General features: G+C 36.7%; 1 protein-coding gene across 1 annotated transcript in view; it reads right to left on the bottom strand.

Annotated features, from left to right (window-relative positions):
• KCNU1 (potassium calcium-activated channel subfamily U member 1) overlaps positions 1-9,724 on the bottom strand; it is a 121,419-nt gene extending 111,695 nt beyond the window's left edge. Inside the window, 2 exon segments of the mRNA XM_036297221.1 lie at positions 6,789-6,908; positions 9,530-9,724. Coding sequence (XP_036153114.1) covers positions 6,789-6,908; positions 9,530-9,724 — 315 coding nt within the window.
• Between the last annotated feature and the right edge of the window lie 11,817 nt (positions 9,725-21,541).

The raw sequence follows: 21,541 nt of genomic DNA, 5'->3' as shown, positions 1-21,541 counted from the left end.
AAAGAGAACATGAGGGTCACACAAATATGAGATTAACACAAATGTCATATCTGCAAGAAGCTGCACCCCAATACTGGCTGAGAGACCAACACAAAGAGATCAGGATTTTCAACATTTAGCATCTTACAAAAAGTGCTCTTGGGAGTGAGATTCAGACCTGGGAGGAGGGGTGTTGGCTTGGCTGGTAATGACACCTCTGGGGAGATGCTATGAACCTGGTTCTGTCAGTGTTGGGGGAAAAAAACAAAAAACTAGAAATAATTTTTTGTATAGTTTTCAAGTACTAACTGCTACAGGAGTGAAAAGCCATTGAATAGGTGAGGCTGAAAAATATAGATGCAAAACACAGAAGGAGCAGTTCCCTACCCCTCCTCTAGGCTCCCTGTTCCCTTGTACCTGGCTTCAGCAGAGCCTAACTAGGAGCATAAGGGAGTTCACAAAAAAGACATGTAATTGCTTCAGTTAAGCATAACCAATGGACACAAGACACTGGGGGGTAGGGGAGGCTGGGGGAATGTCAAGGGGGGGGGGGAAAGGAGTCATATGTAATACTCTTTGTAATACTTTAAGCAATAAAACAATTTTTTTTAAAAAAAAAAAAGACATGTAATTGTTAAGTCCTGAGCTCACATCACAAAGCAGAGGATAGAGGGTGGATATGAGATAAGATATAAGAGCTTAGTATCTAGCAGGTAGCCTTAAGTGCTAGAAGACACTGAAGCAGTACTTACAGAGATTTTAGAGAGAAAAAAAGAATTGCAAGCCAAGAATTCTACAACCAACCAAATTGTTTTTCACTTGTGAGAACAAGATATAAAAACCAGTTTGCAAATAAATATGGGATGTACTCAAGAAAAAAGAAAAAAAAAAACACCAAAAAGATAAAAAAAAATAGTGCCTAATGAAAGGTACAAATAACTCATTTTTTTACCCTAAAGCAAATATTAAGAAAAAAATCTTAACAGGTGTATAATGCTAAAAACGAAATGGTAATCTAGAACTGAATGTCACATTAGTTCAATTTCTGGAAGAAAAGAAGGGTGGGGTGACAAAGATCTCCTGCAAGAGGAGGATATGGATATAAAACGTGCAGAGATACAAAGAGAAATGCAGAATGGTAAGTTATCCTGAACCTCATTTACCTAATACACCTAAGCTATTGTATTAAGAATGGAATTATCCAAGTCAACGATGCAAGAAAATAAAAGTAATAAAAAGTAAACAAGTCAGAAATACAAATATGAGCTAATGGTCAGTGCTTATACTAGTATAACCTGGTTTACATGTATTATCATATAATTTTCCCTACAATATTTTGAAAGATGTTATGCACATTATAAGAATAAAATCCAATTAAAAAAAAAAAAAAACAAACTAACTTGCCCAAGATTACACAATAGGAAATGGAGGAGCCAACATTGTGTCCGTATATCCCAAAACTTACAACCACCTTGTAATTCTGCCCCCGGAACCTAGACTGGATGAGCTTAGTTGTGTATCCAATAACTGTTCTCCCTTTTCTTTTTTTTTTTTTTACTAACAGACATCCCATTTGTTTGTTAAGCCACTGATATTAAATATTCAGTTATGCAGCAAATTCAATATCTAAATGTTATACAGACCAATAAAATTGATCACCATAAGAAGAATTCCCCTGGTAAAACAACAAATAAATGTATTCTTAAGTCAATAAATGGACAAAAATCCAGGTACATGATATTTATGAGACACTTAAAAGAAAATAAGACAGAAAGACTGAAAGATAGCTGGGATAAAGCACCCTAATGAAGTATGAATAAAATGGAAGCAATGTTACATACTAATATTGTATTCTAAAATGTTCCAGCCAAAAACTAACAAACAAAAGCCCCACAAAAAAAAAATAAAACACACACACACAGAACACTAAATGTGACAAAAATAGATAGTTCATATTGATAAAAGGCACAATAAGTCAAGAAGATATACTAGGTTATTTTACACAGTAATTGCTGTTATTTAAAATATATAATTCAAAATCTATTAGAATGCAAGCTATTTGATAAAACTGTAAATGAAAATTTTTGACATCCTCCTTTCAATCAGTCACCAAGTAATTAAGGGTGTGGGAACATAAATAACATAATTAGCAGTGCTTATATAGCAAACAGATACTACGCATATTCTTTCAAAAGTCCATTAAGTAGCAATAAAAATTGATCATATAGAAGTCAACAAACAATTTCCCCATAAATTCTATAAACTAGATACCATAAAAGCAGTGATATCCATAAATTTTACCAAAGTAGAAAAGACAGCCACTCTATCCCACAGAAAATAAAAGCAGACCACATTCCTCTCAATAGACCATGAATCAAACAAGGAAAATTAAAATTTAAAACAATGTAAAGATGAATTAGACATTAATAAAAATAAGAACATTACTTGCCAAAGTCTGTGACATATGGCCAAAGAACTACCTAAGGAAAAAAAAATTGTAAATAAAATTCAACTGAAGAAGCCGAAAGACCAGGCCAGCCCAGACCACCTATACAAAATATACCTGAGAATGTTGCTAAGAATCTACAAGTTTGAAGGAAGAAACTCATGAAAGTGGATGGAGATAGAGGTAAGGAAGAAACTAATTTTTTAGTATGTACCCTGTGATACTTTTTGAATATTTTACCATGTGCATACAAAGACAAACAATGGAATCATCCAGAAATAATCAAGTGTGAATACTGTATTTGCTACCAGTGTTTTCTTTATTCATATGATTAAGATTTCTAAACTAAAGCATAGTGTCATACTGTTTTCATAAGAAAATGAGTTCCTGGTGCTTGATGGTATAATAAATATAAAATGTGAAATAAGGAAGGAAATGGAAAAAAAAATAGAAGAAGATACATTTCAAGGTGGTAGCAAAGGTTTTTAAATTTAATTTAATTTTTAACATAAACAATGGATTTAAAGTGTGAGAAGATTGATCATTTCTAGTATGCTTTATATTTTTCTTTTTCTAGAAGTAGCATTACATCATTAAAAAAATGAACAAAACCCAGCAAAATAAATTATTTAATCAATTTTCCAGTATCATTTTTGAAATATTCTTTCTCATTCCCAGATGAATTGTGATGCTGTCTTTTCTCATTTAGTTGTTCTGTATACTGAGAATGCTGAGAATGACAACTGTTGCTCTAGCCAAGGGCGTATTTACTTAACTACAGAAAGGATTGTACATTCACAGAAAAGATTGCACTTTTCTACAGGAAGGAGTTAAGGCAGAATACCCCCAAAACATAGAAGTCAGAGAAGATAGAAAAGCAGAATGTGGACATAAAGTAGTGCCTAGAATCAGGCTAAAAATATACACTTCTTAAAGAGATTAGCATAATTTTGGTTCTAAATGATCTAGAGATCAGAGAAACAAAGAAACATAGTAAATTACCCAATTAACAGCATCCTCCCTCCACCCCCACCCAAAGGATCAGATTGTTTAAGACTAGGACTATATTTAGAACTAAATTAAACAGAAAGTATCCAAAACCTGGAGAGGCAAGTGATACTTTGCCATGTTCTAATTTCTAGAAGGAACTTTAAGAAGGTATCCTGTTTTGAAGATAATATTTTTTTCCCTTTGATTATTGGAATTGGAACTTTCTACCTCCTCCTTTCTATTTGTTTCTTTTCCTCCTTCTTTTTCTTTTTATATTTTTTCATCAGCTTTTCCTCCTTTCCCCTCTCCCCCTTCTTTTCTTCTTCTTCCACTGTGTGGTTAGCCATGAATCCTCCTCCAACATATTAAGGACATTAGTCTGTAGAGATTTTTGATTTGCTATCTTTGGAAGTTTTGATGTAGAGACTATGTTTTCATTGTAAAAGAAAAGTGGGTGTTTGCTTTCTTTTATTTTCTACTAGAGGCTCGGTGCACAAAATTTATGCGAAGGGGTGGGGGTGTCCTTCAGCCTAGCCTGTACCCTCTCCAATCTGGGACCCTTTGAGGGATGTCCGACTGCCCATTTAGGCCCAATCCCCCTCACAATCCAGGACTGCTGGCTCCAAACCACTCGCCTGCCTGCCAGCCTGATCAATGCCTAACTGCTCCCCTGACAGCCTGATTGCCTCCAACTTCCTCCCCTGCATGCCTGGTCCCCCCCCAACTTCCCTCCCCTTCTGGCCTGATCTCTCACAATTGCCCTCCCCTGCCAGCCATCTTGTGGAAGTCATCTTGTGTCCACATGTGGGTGGCCATCTTGTGTGTTGGAGTGATGGTCAATTTGCATATTGCCTCTTTATTATATAGGATGTCCTGGCACTGTTGAATTATCATTAGAGAAATCCAATCATTGAATATTTTTTTACTAGGCCTTGAAATCATCAAGCTCTCCCATAGGAGGGTGGTGAGGAGAGGTGGTGGTGGTGATGTTAACGTAGGTCTTTGACAACATCTTTATTTCTTCCAAATATTTGATCTAAGTTACTTTCTTTCATGGTCATTTTTGGTAATTTATATTGTCCTAAGAAATCATCCAGTTTTCAAATTTAATTACAAACATAACTTTCAAAGTCCTTTATATCTGTACTTATTTTCTTATTTTAATGTCTTATTTCATATGTATTTTTGTACTTCTCTCTTTTCCTTGTTTAGACTAGCTATTGATTTCTCTATTTTGTTGTGTTTCAAATAATCAGCTGTTTTATAATTCATTAATTTCTGACTCTCTTTTTATATTTGTTATGCTTTTATTTAGTGTGTTTTATTTCTCTACCTTTTTGAAATTGAAACTTAATTTGTTAATTTTTTATTTATCAAAATGAATTTTTATTGTTATGCACTTAACCCAGAACCACTCTCATCTCATACCTTAGGTGCAAGTGATATGTGGTGCTTTCATTATTTTTATGCTCTAAATATACCAAAATTATTATTTTTATTTATCTGAGTCAAAAATCATTAAAGAGAGATTTTTAAAAGTTTAGCTGTAAGGTCTTTGTTTTGGGTTCTTTATTTTTTCTGGTTTTATTTAGTATTTTCTTATCTATTTATTGTACTTTGTTCAGTTATAGTTGTCTGTCTATACTTTGTATGTTTTATAGTTAGGATTTTTTGTGGCCTAATATATGCTGAATTTTTATAAATAGTCAATAGACACTGGTAAGTTTAATTTCTGTTTTCCGCATGTGGAGTTTGACCATTTCAATCAGCTCTCTCTTATTAATTAAGCTATTGTGGTCTTCTTTATGTTGATGATGATTATTATTCTATTTCCTGATATGAGATAACGGAAGTAAAAGTTCCTACTACCTTTGTGTTTTAATATTTCTTCTTTATGTCTTGTATTTCTCATTTATTCATTATCTTGAAGTTATAGCTTTGGTGAGTGGTATTCGTGATGTCATATCTTGGTTGAGGTTTGTTACATTTATCATTATAATGGTTATGTGTTGAATGATGTTCTCCCAAAAATATTTGTTGAAGTCCTTTAGAAATAGGGTCTTTGCAAATGTATTCAAGTTAAGCAAAGGCCATAGGATAGACTCATCCAATATCACTGGTGGTCTTATAAAAAGGAGAAATTGTTAGATTATATAAGATCTCTTACCTCAGTGACCTTTCATACATTATGTCCAATATTATCATCTTACCATCAAACATGATTAGAACATTTGAAGAGATCCTAACCAAGAAATCCCTATTATGATCTGAAAGAATTACAAAATCCTTCTCTAATAGATCACACTGACAGGGATTTGAGGAGGTGGGGGGGGGGGGGGGGAGGGGGCGCGGAGAGACCAAAACTTGAGAAAGAAAAGAAAGGAGAGACATTTTCCCAGATGATCCTACATTCCTTTCAGATTTTATTAAAGCAATTTTATTTCTGTACTTCCAAATAAGTTTTAAAAGTTAATTATATCTGAATTAGACATTAATTAGAAAAGAGCAATCTTTTTACCAATTATAAAAAAGCAGCAGAAACTCTAGCTTACTTATGTCTACTACTATCAAACCACCATCTGATGGCAGTATACCCTCAAATTACAGATCCCAGTTTTTAATATTTCAGATCAAACTATACTACTGAAATGATGATCAGCACAATATTCATTTATAGAGCCTGGTATTTCAAGACAATGGGATATAAATAGTTCCATGGCATAATCTTTTCTCTCAAGGAGCGCACAGTGTACTGGGGATAGAGACATATGCACAGATAATTTTAATAACAGTGTTCAATGCATATTATAGAGCCTTAGAGACAAATTCTTAGCCTAATCTGGAGATAAGGTAAGATTTTGCAAGGAGATGGCACCTGGACTAAGTTTCGATATGTCCAAATTACTAATATTAAAACACAAAGTAAAATGATAAATATTATGAAAGGGCAAAAAATGACTAGTTTGTATAAGGAAGAAACAAGGCTATTGGATTCAAAGGATGAGAAAATAGTTGTACATTTTAGGCCAGATAATCCACTAAATATCAATATTTCTTGAACATTTGCTATATGCCAGGCATCCATAGAAGGACAAAATGTGCACAACCTTTGCCCTAATAAAGCTTTTCTTCTGACGGACAAGCTGACAATAAATCCAAAATGTAATGCCAAGTAATGATATTCACACCAAAGAAGAGATAAGCAAAACAATGGCTAAAGAGGAGAGACCCAGAGATGCTTCGAGAGGTAGTGATGCTTTAGATAAGGCCATCAGGGAACACTATATGCTTACTGGAGTGATAAAATTGCATATACCAACTGTAGTCATGCTTGTGGCTAAAGTCTGTTAGCAAACAATGAAAATGTACTTACCAACACTTGCCCCACGATGGTCTGTGCTGAAAGTAACATTTCTATACGATCACGAAATACTCCATGGAGGTAGAGACTTTTTAAATGTTTATTACGGCTGCTCCTTGTCAAGATAAATTTCTATAAGTGACAAAAAGGAATTGAGTGTGACCTGGATCTTGGAGAAAGTAATCTGTTTATAGATTCTCCCGTGCTGTGGTATCAGCCAGAAATTACCCCACCTATTCCAAACCAGGGAACCCTGAAGTCACTCATTCAGTATTTCAAGAGACGAACTTTATTGAGTTTGCATTGTACTGATCTTCTGCACAGGTTTTTATCTCTGAATTTCACATCTTCATCATGCTTTTCTCACACACTCCTAGTCCCGACCTTTCAAACTGACATTATTGTAATGATCAGGTTTGGGAGCGCCATGTTCTTTCCGCTCTGGGAAAAAGTATCTATCCTTTTCCATCAAGATACATGGACAAAGGAAAAACACAAATTCATTTTTAGGTGATTACTTAAGTACCTGCTTTTTTGAGAGAAAAAGAAGAAGGAAGTTTTTAACAATTTGATGCTACTTTTAGTTCCTTATCTAGTATATCTTGCTAAAAATATAATCCTTTCTCTCATTTGCAAATTGCCTGTATTTATTATATTAGGCATTTATAATTATCCTATGATGTAGACAAAGTGTGATTAAACCCATTGTATATTGGCAAGGAAGTGGAGGTATAGAGAAATTCAATGACTTCCCCACACGCAGGCCATCCGGAAAGGGTGGGGTCTAAACTAGCCTCTGTGTCTGCTGATGGTTTTGAATTACCACTGAGAAAGAGAAAGCATGCTGGCCGGACCCTCTGACTTTTAGAAAAGTTCACTTCGGGTAGGGCCAAGGTTTTGAAATGACTTAATTGTTCTACTCATATTTTCTGAGTGGTAGAAGAGAGTCTCAGTAAATGACTATTGGATAGAGTTCATATCTCGATCAATGATTTGCCCTCTAATACTTATGAGTCATCATGAGCATTCCTGAGATTTTTGATAATTGATTTAAAAAATATTCAATATAACATGAATATAGAACACTCATCTTAATTTCATTATAAAATTGGAGATGCCTTCTGTGGGAAAACAAATTGCCCGAAGATGTAATAAAATCATACTTACTAATATAGTAAAACCTTTTAAAATGCACATTTGAGGAGAAAAATTATAACTCTCCAAATAATTTTAAAAGAACTTTTGTCAGTACCCATATTTGTGGCATTTTTTACAATAGGCCAACTTTCCCAAAAGCTTAGAGTAAAAATACTGCACTCTTCAATTTATATTAACATAACAAATTATTGAGAAGTCACTCAACTTTTATCAAAGTCCTCAAGATTTAAGAGCAGTATTCTGGTTCCTTGGACTTTATTTCTTACCTTTTTGTAACATTTACTTTCTATTTTAAATTAAAAGATACCTCTGCACCAAAGGGTAGACAGGAATTACTTCCAAAGAAAGAAGCAACAAATACAGCAAATATTTACAGACAAATGAGTTCTCACATTTTTGTAACCACATGTAAATGAATATAATGAGGAAGAAGATATATTTCCTAGAGCAGAAGGAGTCTAAGAAGATTAAATAATTCTGCCAATTGAATTGTGCATTGAAAATAGGAAAGAAGGCTGATTCACCATACCCATTCATGTACTGTCAGTATTGTTAAGAAGTCAGTACCCCAGAACTATTTTCCCCAATTTTTATGTTACTGCCTAAAGTCTTTAATCTAGAAATAATTAGTAATAGAATGAACTTATTTAACAACAGAATCTATGAACTTCAATATTGGGTACTTCTCCAATGCAGAAACCTGAATTCCATAAATGAGATTGCCAATGACTTTAAGTACCAAGTTATAAATTCTGTTATTTTGTGTCAATGTATAGCATTAAGAGAAATGTTTTAAGCAACCTTTCAATATTAATTATATTGCACAGATGAAATGTGTTCTGTTAGGGAAATTACTATAATCAGAGAAACAAATAAAGTGTTTGTTTCCAAACAAGCCACACATGGCATAGTAAAACTCTTTGCTTTGGACCACTGGTAATAGAACAGCCATTACGTAGCATATAAGCAATGTCTTATATGGGTAATACATCATTATTCTCATCATCATCATTTAACAGGTGTCATTCAATAGCATCTATTCTTGCAAAACTTGTTCAGCATGAAAAGGTCTCTGCATTTGAGGCTGGATGTCATGTGCATGTATATGTGGATGTCCATGTGTAGTTCTGTGAAAATGAGTGTGTTTGTGGAATACAAAAGGCAGTGTACATATGTGAATGCTGGATGAATGATGGATCTATGAAAATGAGGTTGACTTTGATTTTCCTTTTTTCCTCCCTCATAGGACATAGCACAATTGTCATTTTTAAATTCATAACAGAGGAATAAACAATGTTTGTGGGTGTATTTTTTCTGTCAGAAAAGCAATCTCTGTTTCAAGAGCTAACATGCATCATCAGCCATATAGCCATACAACACATTTCTTCTCTAAGAGGTGAGATAGGAGGCTGGCTCTATACCCGAGACCCTTGGAATAGCGGCCAGGGGATCAGCCCCTTTCTAAGGCACCAGTTCAGAGCTGGCTCTCTTAGCCTGTGAAAACTCAGTGAAGCTTTAATTATTTCCTAAACACAAACACATGTCAAACCTGTCTCTGATCTTCATACAGTGGGATCCCAAATAAGGAAACTGACCAAGAGAATTCCTGTTCCCTTGATGTTTTTCCATTTCTTTATGCCCCTCCAGAGTAGCCGGGAAAGGAATAAGATGAGGAGTCCACTTATGAAGGTCACTAAGGAGGAAAGAATAAACGCAGCTTGGATCTCGGTTGTACAGGACAATTTTCCCGTGTCTTCCCCATTATTATTTCGTTGCTTGGTTTGAAACATCGGGAAGCTGAATGTCAGAATTCTATGATGTCATGATCACATGATAATGATTCCAGGAATTAGAATTCAGTGTATTACAGAGTCTTAACACTGGGTGCCATGCAATGAGTGGTTCTAAGGACATGGGTTGGCTAACCACTCATTGAGATCCTGACTCGTAGGATGCTAGTGAATGAACAGAGGGAGAAAGCTGGGGTCGACAACATGGGTCTTCAGATGATGTGAATTCTAGATCTGATTTTATTATTCACTTTCTCAATGACCTTGAGGAAGTTACATGCTTTGTCGCTATGGTCAATGGGCTATCTATTTGGTTTGTGCAGTCAAGCAATTTCAGGATAACTTTTTTTTTTTTTTTTGCATGAAATGACATCCAACCATCTGTGTGTCAGTGAGTTGGTTCTTCATCTTAACGAATTCCACATTCTCAGTAATCTTGGAAGGACAGATGATAGGACAGCTTAGGATTTTAGCATATCTTTTCAATAAGAAAGGCATGGTGTAGAGTGCAGGTATTATAGTGGGCAATTTTACCAGTGTGAACATTGGTCAATTGCTATTTGAACCCAGGGCTCTGTTCCTTTTATCTCTTCTTGGGACCTTCCACTTTCTTGTTTTTATCCCTGTCCTGTCAACAAAACCTTTGGTCCAGCAGAGGCAAAGTTCAGGATGAGAGCAACTTCTTGTTTTCTCTGATGTTTTCAAAGGTGTAAGAAATATCATGCCTTTCATTGCGCATGAGTGGCCGGCAGAATGTCAGAGTGAAAGGTCCCCCAGTTATTGTGAAGGCGACCTGACATGAGGTGATGAGACCCAGAAGAAATGTTATTGTCCTTTGCCGTCCACCATGACTCCGTTCTGTGGAGAAGACTATTTCTATAGGAGAAATACATTTCCTAGAACTGCTGCCACAGTTATTTTGTCACGGGGGATGTAGATGACTAGGGAAAAACTGCTGTTTGTGACCTGGTAGCAATTCAGTGTTCAGAACATGGGAGATAGATGACTTAGCAACTTTACCCTTCACTATACTCTCCTTGTACTCAAGAGTTTAAAGACACCACAATAATATATACTCTTTGGGGTGCCTACTATAAGCAGAATCTTTGTCGTGTGTGTGTGTGTGTGTGTGTGTGTGTGTGTGTGTGTGTGTTGAGTAACTCCTATGTGCCAGGCACTGGAGGCACAATGGACAATGGTCAACAAAACAAACACAGTTCATCCCTTGATGGGCAATACAATTAACCCAGGGAGACATTTACAATTAGAAATTGGGGGAAGTGTTTTTGGGGGAAATGTAGTGGAAGGAGGAACCTGACCTACGTGAAGAGTCCAGAGGCTGTGTCATGTCTGAAGCTGAGGTCTGAGGCACGCGAAGGAGCCAGGGGCAGGACCCTTGGTGGGCTGGAGAAGCTGGGGACATATTGTTAGACAGAGGGACTACCGTGGGCAAAGGTGGAAAAGAGATGGCACTCTGAAGAGGGTGGTTGATGGAAAGCAGTGATCCAGGAGAAGGCTGGATGTATATCAAGGGAACCAGATCATGCAAGGCATTGTGTTCCAGTTTAAGATGAAAAAATACAAACACCCACTATCATTTGAAGGATTTTAAAGAAGGGAGTTAAATGATTGGATGCCAATCAGAGGAATCCCTGGTCCAGAGTGAGAGGAGGCTAATCCAGTGAGTGTGCTGGTGGGTGGGGCAAGCAGGTGGCCAGGACGGAAGCTCTCTGCACATCTGTACATGGAGATGAGCGTGAGGATGTGTCACCGCTGACTCTACATTCCTGGCCGGTACTTCTGGGTGGTGGTTGTGGCCTTTCACTGCTACCCTTTTAAAACTAGATCTAAGAAATAAACAACACTATGCTACTGAAAATTTCTTTTTTTTTCAGATGAATGTTTTAACATGGCCATGGTTTGGTTAGAAAAATAGCTTTACTTTGTACACATCTCCATAACTTACATCTGGGCACTCAGATATTCTGGGAAATTATACTTTATAATGAGATTGAACATATGTTTAATTTTTAAAATTTACTTTCTTCAGGAAATGTGCCATACCTGAAGAAGGAAAGCACTTCAATCTTTAAGTGTATATAGCAGCACTCATGAATGTGTGTGTATATGTTTGTGTATGTTGAATGCTTCTGAAAGTAATAAATCATATTGTAAAGTTCTCTTTTAAGGGCCTATATCCATCTGTCACAAGTAATGCTATAACCCTACCTTCTTCTGTTTCTATTACCAGACCTTTAATTCTTACTCCCAAGGAACATCCACCCATCAGGCAAACACTGGTGAGGACATATAGGGCCCCAGTTCATGCAGCTAGTCAGTGACACACCAGGTCTAAGGTCAAGGATGAAGATGGTTTTACCTCCACAGAGCACTCACATCATAGCGAAAGCACATCACAGTAAGTGGTTTCTTGGGTAAACATCTTCTTATTGACTTAATGTATCTATCACTTTGGGAATGTTACTTAAAGTGCATTGCCTGAGTTGCTCTAGGGGTTTACATGAAGCTATTTTAGTCACCAAGTCTTTTATCTTTCACCTTCTTAGTGTTTCATTTTTGGTTTAACTCCTCAAGTTTCATGAAATAGGATAGATAGTCTATTAACCACTTTTAGAGAAAGCTTACTTTGGAAAGAAGATCATTTAATCCATATTCTATTTAGATCCATAATCTATAGAAATAGAAAAGGCATTGTACTTTTTTCTTCTGTTTATTCTAATTGGATAAACCATAGCAAGCCACTGTGGTGGGCCCTTTAATCCATTAGACTGTCTGTACTATTTTGGTGATTTTATTTTTAGAAACTATCATTTCTTGAGAGGCTGATATTATAAACTATGTAATCATATTTAAAATCCATACAGAAATCTTGAGTTTTGTTTTTATCTTTTTTTTCTTCTTCAAATGTGTTGGTTTACTTCTGAAGTATATAAGCCTTTGGCTGAGCTTTGTATGCTCCCCAATCTTCATTTTCTCATCAGTAAAATGAGGAGGCTGGACTGGTATTTGAGATTCTGACCGGCTTACACACACCAAGAATCTTTGATTGTTTAATCCCAGATTATGTCTCTAACAGATTATAATTATTTTTTAATATTCCAGTGTCTGATCTCATTCCCCAGATGAATTCTTTTGGAAAAAAAGAATGAGGAAGCATCAATTCTGAGTTTTTTTTAAGGGTTGTCCCATTTGATAAATTAACTTGGATTTCTTCTCAGGTCTCATGGAACTACTTTCTTCAAAGGAATATGCTGAACTTGGCCACAGTCTCTGATTCCATCTCGAATCCAGACCCTCTTTACTCTGTGATCTGATTAGAAACGTACTAACTGGTGTGCTAGAGAGATTATTCCTTCCCCTCCCTCTTTCCAGTCTCCCATTACTTTTTCTCACTGATTTGCTTTCTTTGGTAATTCAGTTATGGATCATTTTGGCTACTTGCAAAGTGCATATGTGTGTCCATATGTATATCAAATACATGAGGGTTTTACTTGGTGAATTGCTAAATGCAATGTGGAGAATTGCATCAACCTCTTTAATTTTCTAATTCGTAATTCATAATTAGTCTACTAAATATTTGGAGGGTGGTCTTAAAAAATCATGGTACAGATAAAACAAAAAAAGTTAAGAGGTGAACCTCCTCCATTTGGCCAGTAGATGGAAGTATTTCATAGGTAATTAACAAGCAGTAGGGTTTTCTTTGGTTTTGGTTCTGGGTTTTGTTTTGTTTTTAAGAAGATGGAGGACTCATCAGGAAAAGTAGACAGGAGATATGAAAAACAGAAACCAAGCAATAAAGACCGGGACATCCAACTCTATAAAATCCAGGGCTTCCAAACTCAGTCTCACTAAAAACCCATTTTCTGTTCAGGTCCTGTTTATTCTCTGCAATTGCCCCTTTTGAAAATATAGATGAATAAATTAAACTCTTGATAACTGGAGTTTTTTGGTTGCTGTTGTTTCTCTATGGGTCCTTGAGAGTCCTAAAAATCTTGTGATGAGAAATGAATAATGCAATCAATCTCTTCAGCAATCAGGCCAGCTGAACATCAAGTTGGTGATTTCATTGGCAAAAAAGTGGTGTGTTGCTGCTCCAACCTGCCATTCTGGCCATGGTTCCAATGCAGTAGTTATCATGCCATCCTTTGCCCATCCTCTCTACTGCTCCTGTTTGGAATTATTTCTGATTACAGTCGAAACACCAAGCGTTGTCCCAGCAGCTGGTTGCATTATTCCTCTGGGTGCTGTGTGAGAGTATGTTTCCCAAATCCCAATTTCAACGAACTGTGTGTGTTTGAGTCTCTGGGTGTCATATCCAACTAGAAGATCCCGTTGAAAAGCTGAGTTGTCACTAACAGCGTAAGAGATGAAAGCCATCATCTCTGTATCAGCTTCTCCTAGATTGGTACCTTCATCCAAACATGCCTCTCCAAAGGCCCCTGTCTCCTTGCAAGTTTTAGGGACGAAAGGACTGGGTCTATCTTTGGTTTGGAAATAATCCAGCATGTTTTATTTATCTCAAGAGAAAAACTATGACTCTATAGATACAAAATAACTTTCTAAAAATCAAATTTATTTTGATCTACATATTTTAAAGAAAATCCAAACAAATGACATAGAGTATAAGCATGAGGCAAATAAAATGCTCTGAAATGGCTTAATGTCTTCTAAGATAGAGCCTTGCTTCCTCTAATTGTTTTTCCCATCAAAGGGCAATGTTGCCCTTTTTATAAAATTTCTGACATTCTTCATCAGTGTTGTGATTATAATTGCATTTCTCTAAAAACTGCCTCTATAAGCAATGCCCTTAATAGAGGGTTTGAATGTAATTGTTGCATTAATATTTTCATTTTCTTTTTTTCAGGATATCCTTGAAGTAAGAACCTTTTGGAATATAATACGCAAAAACTATGTAGATTAGCATTGAGGTAGAAGAATTATTGAGCATTACGTCTATTTATCCCTGAGCCCTACGTCTTTTAAAACACAAGGAAACCCAGACCAAGGCAGAGGAATATACTTTTAAGTTTGTGAATGCAGAACTACCTCAACCCCTTCAAATCCATACCATTTGAGAGAAAAGAAAGGTTATCTATGATGGTGAGTAGTCATGAAAGATTAATGGTGAGCTTATTTAGAAAAATATTTTGAACTCCTGAGCATTTTAAAATATATTTTTACCTCGCTTCTAAAAAGCCTTAAACTGATGGTAGGAAGAAAAACATACACTGAAGAGGATAAAATCCTTTCTAGCCAGGAGAGATAATGAAAGGAGATAGTATAATATGTTGGTGGCGAAATTTTATTTGTTCATTGAGAAGACCAAACTCCATGGGATGGCCATCACTGAGCTAGTAACCCCCTTCCTTTCCTCATTTATACTGTTTGTAATCAGTAAAGACAAGGGTCAGGTTACCCCTAGTAAGTGTCATTGCAGTTACTCACCATAGCAAAGATTGCTCTTTGAAAACCTTGCCACAAGAGAGCAACATTGACTAACTTTTGCCCTGAAAACTTTTTTTTTTTTAAGGGAAAGAGATATTTTTGCCCTGAGTACATTCCAAAATACATCCCAAATAAAACCTTCAAAAAAAAATCATATGTTTGCAGGTCCTGCTCAGAATAGAGGGAAAAAAATGGAATCCTGGGTAACTGATATACATTGGCTCTCCTTTTGTCTACCAATGCCTTGGCTCACCTCAGTGAAGTTAAAAGGACAGATGTTTGGGGCTGTGCACATGAATCTCATTCGTTTGGGAGAAGTTAGTCAGGGAACCTTTCCTCTCTGGATTTTCACATGTCAGAGAATTGTGACATGTTTGCAAAGTTAATCCTTGCCCTGATCATTAGTAAACTTAATGAAAGAACTAAAAGGATTAACCATTTTAGTGCATCTCCACTTAAAATGTCTTCTTCATCATGGGGCCTTGTTGCTGCAAAGACCCCTTAAAGCAGCGGTTCTTAACCTGTGGGTCGCGACCATTGGAAAACACATATAGCATATCAGATATTTACATTATGATTCATAACAGTAGCAAAATTATATTTATGAAGTAGCAACAAAAATAATTTTATGATTGGGGGTCACCACAACATGAGGAACTGTATTAAAGGGTCGCGGCATTAGGAAGGTTGAGAACCACTGCCTTAAAGAGTAATCTCAATCACAGACAATCAAGATCCACCCCATAAATCAATAAATAGGCAAGAGAATCTTTAAAATGTCCCCATTCAATGTGACAATGAAAAACAAAGCACAGAAAGCTAAGAGAAATTTAATAGTTTCCTCCAGAAAGATAGTGATGCTATAAGGAAGATGGTTTAGGACTCTCTTCCATGGCTTTGTGCATCCTCCCAACAGGAAATAAGCTTCTGGGACCCCTTTTGATTTCTAGACTCTTCTTTCTAAACCTGTTCCACACATTTGTCATTCTCCCTCATCCTACCTGTCCTATATGCTTCTCACTTCTGGAGTGAGGCAACAGTTGGTAGCAGAGATGTTTAGAGTCTAGTACCCCTGCCTGGCCAACACCCACATAATCAGATAATTAACCTTTCTATTGGGTGTGGGGTTGGGGATCAAACAGCTCTACTTCCCTGTTTGCTGAGGGTTCCTAGTTTCACTAACATGCATTTCTATCAAATGGGCACTTTGTCACTTGCACTCTAATAGAAATCACCTCTGCTAGAATAATTTACAGTACACAATAGCTGGATTTCTCAGCTTTGACACAGCCTGGCTGAATCAAGTAGATGGAATGAAATCAACCCAAAATACCACTCACATTGTTTACAAACTCATTACTTACAGGGGAGTCATGGCCTCTGTAGATGGTAGCTCCTCCCCTGGAGAGTCAAGTGGTCCTTTGTTACCAGGAGAATGTGTCCTGGGCCTTCAAGTGATAGCTTTGAGTCTTGGCCTTACTACTTACAAGATCTGAAAACAACAACAAAAACTCCTGAGAGATAAAACACCTATGCTATTTGCCTCATAGATTGCATGAAGGTCCAGTTAGGTACTATGAGGAAAACATTCGGTAAATTTAAGCCCTCAGTGGGATAGTACTTTGGACACTCAATAATAATGGCTGTCATTTATTGAGCATAGAGTTCCATATTAAACACTTTATGCAAATTGTCTCACTAAATCATCACAACTGTGCATGAGAGATATACATTTCCCTACTTTAGAGATTAAAAGTTTGAGGTCTAGAGAAATTCAGCAATTTGTCAAAGGTCTCTTAGTTAAAAAGGGTGATTTTAATTCAAAGCCCAGTCTGGAGTGTAGTCAACTCCAGAATCAGTGTTCTCACTGATGGGGTTCAGGACATGTTACCCCAAAGTCCCAAAGTGTGGCATGTTGGCATCTTAAATATTTTAAGCAATTTTTTTAAATGGCAGAAATAAAAATTGTCACTTTGACCTTCCTCCTTCCCCTCCTTGTTTTCCCCTGAAATAGGTCATAAAACTCCCAGGTGAAAGGCACCCATCCTATGCTGGGTGGAAAGAAGCATTTTTATCACCTGAGACAGGGAATTTAGGGCCAAGAAGGTTGTATATGTATTTTTTTAAAAGTGCTAAACTAACTTTTATTTTTCTAATTATTCCTTTACCATTAACTACCCCTACTCTGAACCCCCTTGTCTTGTCAATTCTTCACAAATGTACTTTTTTTTTCTCTGAAAGGTATAAAAGCTTCCTTCTGTGGTCACTTCTTCAGGTCTTCATTCTCTTGTGAAAGCTTCCCTGTACATGTAAAAATTCAGTAAAATTTATATGCTTTTTTTTGTGTTCATCTGTCCTTGTCAGTTTAATTTTCAGACCCAGCCAGGTACACTAAAAGTTTTGAGGAAAACGTTTTCCTTCTCTACATGACCATTAACCAGCATTGCTTTAGGGACTGGTCTGCTTCTTGGGCAGTAAAATCTTCAGCATCTGAGGCTGTCTTCCCTGCAGAGAGGTCAAGTCTCCTTCCTCCTTTCAGGCCACAGGGTTCATTACCAAGGGGCACTAGATGCTAATGAAGGATCTTTAATGGCCTTATATTACTATCAGGATTGCCTCCACCGCTCTGATTTGGAAATCCCATATCTAAGGGCAGCTCTTCCGTCTAAGGAGGAAAGAAAGGATGGGGGAAGGAGAAAAGAGAAGGCAGAGCACACTGAAAGGATGAGGCCAGTCACCGCACCTAATTAGTACTATTTTGCAGCCTGCACAGAGGAGAGCTCTCCTGAAAAGTCAGACTAGGAAGTTGTGGTGCTTTGAAGGCAATGTGGTCTCCTGGGAGACAGGAGAGAAAGGACTCTGGGCGGTGGGCCCAGGCCATCTGGAAGTACTACAAATTGAAGTCTCAATTTTTGGAGATTGTTCAGAACAGGAAAATGGCCCCAAAGCTCCCAAGTGCATTGGGAAAGGGGGACAACCTATTGATACTTGGTGCCTGTAGATGGAACTTGATTAATCCATCCAGGTGCAAGTTCCCTGGTTAGCATAGGGCTGGCAGTAGGTGTTAACTTCTTGTACGTTGATCTTATTTTGATAAATAATTGAGAAAAAAATCAGTCAGCTGAGATCTGTAAGATCTTCTTTAGACTCCTCTACAGCATCTTGCAGAATGTCTTCACATTCATAACTGATGAATTTAGTGGAGAAGATGGTTGTGCAGAGAAGGCAAACACACAAAAAGCAGTGAAAACCTATAAAGAGGAATTTAGTACTTAATTATAACCTAATGGGGGTGTCCCTAAGGAGGGACATGTGGTCAAAATATTTTTAAAGAGGAGATAGTAATAAAGACTAGGTAGAATTTAGAGGACAAGAACTCAAAAAAATCATTACAGATGAGAATATGTCATGGAATGAAAGAATGGATATATATGCAAAGGGGAGAGAAAGCAGAAATATTATCTTTGGGATCCAGCTATTTTACAACATCTCCTTTATAACAGTTGGATGGATGGTAGACTTGATGATTCCCATTTTACTCAAAGATGTGAGTTAACTTGTCTAAGATCATAGACCTAATCAGTGGTAGAAGCTCCAACACTTTGATCTCAAAGTGTGTGTTCTTTCCTTTAAAGCACATCTCTCTTCTTAATTTCAGAGGTTGGTTCTATAAAGGAGAGATGAGATTTACAGGTAAATGTCAATAAAACATAAAGATAGGTAGAGAGAGAGAGAGAGAGAGAGAGAGAGAGAGAGAGAGAGAAGAAGAAGAAGAAGAAGAAGAAGAAGAAGAAGAAGAAGAAGAAGAAGAAAAAGAAGAAGAAAAAATTAAAACCAGAAGAAAATACAGTTGCTATTTAAATGATCTGGCAAAGGAAAAAATGTTCTAAGCATAATGAGAAAGAAAAAATAACAAAAGGAAATGAATTTCTTTGGTAATATGTAAATTAATTTTTCATAGTTCATAAACATAAAATTAAAACTAAGCAATATATTAGTATAATTAATTTTCCCCAATTTGATACCTGTTATTAATAATTTATAACATTTACAAGAAATATATTACTGGAAAAAATAAAAGGAACATTAATATTCAGTGATTAAGTATTTGAAAACAATCTGAAAATTCCAATAGAAGGAAGTTTTCCTTTCATAACGGTAGTCAGACATGTTGCCTCAAATACTGCTGTTGAAAATGTAAATGTCCCAAAAGCATCAAAACATTCATTTCCTCTGATTCAATTAATTTATGGTATCTTTTCTTAGAAAGCAATCAGAACTTAAAAAAAAAAAACTTTAAAAAGATAATTTATTTTTTTAATGAAAAAATAATGGAAAGGATTAAATGGAAAAGGAAAAAGAAGAAAGACATCATGGTAGAGTATTATCCTGCCACTCACAGTATGGAAAATTAATATAAAATAACATTTTAAGAGACCATAATATTAAATGTATACTATTATCCTAATAATATTTCATAATATGCTTGGGACAATATGCCTGAATGAAATATAGTACAGGAATACCTGTTATCTTTTAGTGGTGAGATTATAGGATTTTTCAATTATATATTTTTTCTGGCCTCTGTGGATCATGGGATTTATATCCTCTGTATTTGATTATTACCTTAATAGCACTGGGAAACCTTTGAAGTGTTTTGAGCCAAGACTTGACAACACATTTTTTTCAAAATCTCTGTAATGGGGAGGAGAGATTGGTTGGGGAACCCTAATAGAAAATGATTGTCAAAGTCCAAGTGGGAATATGGCAGTGTGGTATTGGATAACGCTGGTAGGAGCAGAGAAGAGTGGGTGAATGTGAAAGATCTTTGGGAGGTAAAATTGAGAGGATGTGGTCATGATTGTCCATGGGAACAGTGATAAAGCACACTAGTATTTATCATGTAAATCTCATTGAAATTTATTTACTAGACTCAAAAAATTAACAGCCAGTATTATTATAATACTAGAGGCCCAGTGCACGAAATTCGTGCATGGGGGTGGGGGGTGCTCCTTCAGCCCTGCTTGCACCCTCTCATAATCCGGGATGCTTGCCTGCCAGCCTTCCTGATTGCCCCTAACCACTCCACCTGCCTGATCTTCCCTAACTGCCTCTGCCTCGGCCCCACCACCACAGCTTCATTGGGAAGGACATCTGGAATGATGTCCAGAAGGTCGTTTGGCTATCTGGTCTAATTAGCATATTACATTTTTATTATTATAGATTGAAAAAAATCTTTAAAATCTCCCCTTAACCAAAGTAAATTTATTCCAGAAAAATATTCAAGAGTAAGTCCAAGTCAAAATAAACGACTTGTTCAAAGTCCTGAACACACATATAACAGGGAACAGGTTTCATCTCTATGTCACCATTTAGAACTCCGGCTTTCCGGCTCATTGGACCATATATTAAATCCTTTCCTAGTGCTCAGCAAGACAAAGTTAAACTATGTTTTGACATACTTGTCTAATAGTTCTGTGAACTGGTATTTGCTGAGGAAAAAAGGAAGAACATGACTATTTCAGTGTTCTTTATTTTCTGCAAGGAGAGTATATAGTGGCATTTGCAAATGGTATATGTAGTGGAATTTGATTCCTGCACTATACATTTACAATGAAATTTTCCTCTTTCCCATAGCATTCACTTTGGGATAATGTAGGAAATCAAAGATTTAATTGCATAAAGTAGGGGTGTCCTAAGAACATGCATTTTAGTCTTTCCTCTCTTTGTCCCACTACAAGCTGAGCCTGCTATGGTTGCAGAGCTTTTGTCAGACAAACAGGTAAGTACTGAGCAACTGTTTAAAATTGTGCTGTGGATGGGGTTAGGAACAGCGAAGTATCTACCTAAGCTAATTGGAATGGAGATAAGATAGGCATAGGATAATTTTTTTAAAAATAGACTGCAGGTAATGTGTCTTACTGAAAATAAAAAAGCCATAAGAAAAAGCAATAGAGTAGATTCTTGGCATTTATGGATAACACTTAAAATCTCAATTATTTGGGACCATGTAATAGTAATTTTGCAGGGCTTATAAATTTGAACTTAATGTTCCAGAATGGGATATGATGGTCTCCTAGTGAGCAAAGTCAGGTGGCTCCCCAATATCTAAGTCTTGACTCTGGGATGTGAGGGCGATCTGGCTGCGACATCTGTCACCCCATTGATCGCCAGGGTTGATTCGGCTGATCTGGCTAGCTAGGCGGGTGTCCCCCTCCTCCCTCACAGATCCATGTGCATCCCTCCCGAAGCTGCGCGCTCGGTTGAAGAGGACGACCTTCCCCCCGAGGAGAGGACAAGGATATACGAGTAGCTGCGCTCCCCTGCTAGAACCTCCAAACAAGCTCTCAA

The sequence above is a fragment of the Myotis myotis genome, unplaced genomic scaffold (assembly GCF_014108235.1).
Source record: "Myotis myotis isolate mMyoMyo1 unplaced genomic scaffold, mMyoMyo1.p scaffold_m19_p_3, whole genome shotgun sequence".
Classification (NCBI taxonomy): Eukaryota; Metazoa; Chordata; class Mammalia; order Chiroptera; family Vespertilionidae; genus Myotis; species Myotis myotis.
Note: the sequence above shows the minus strand (reverse complement) of the source record. Positions and strands in the feature narration are given on the sequence as shown.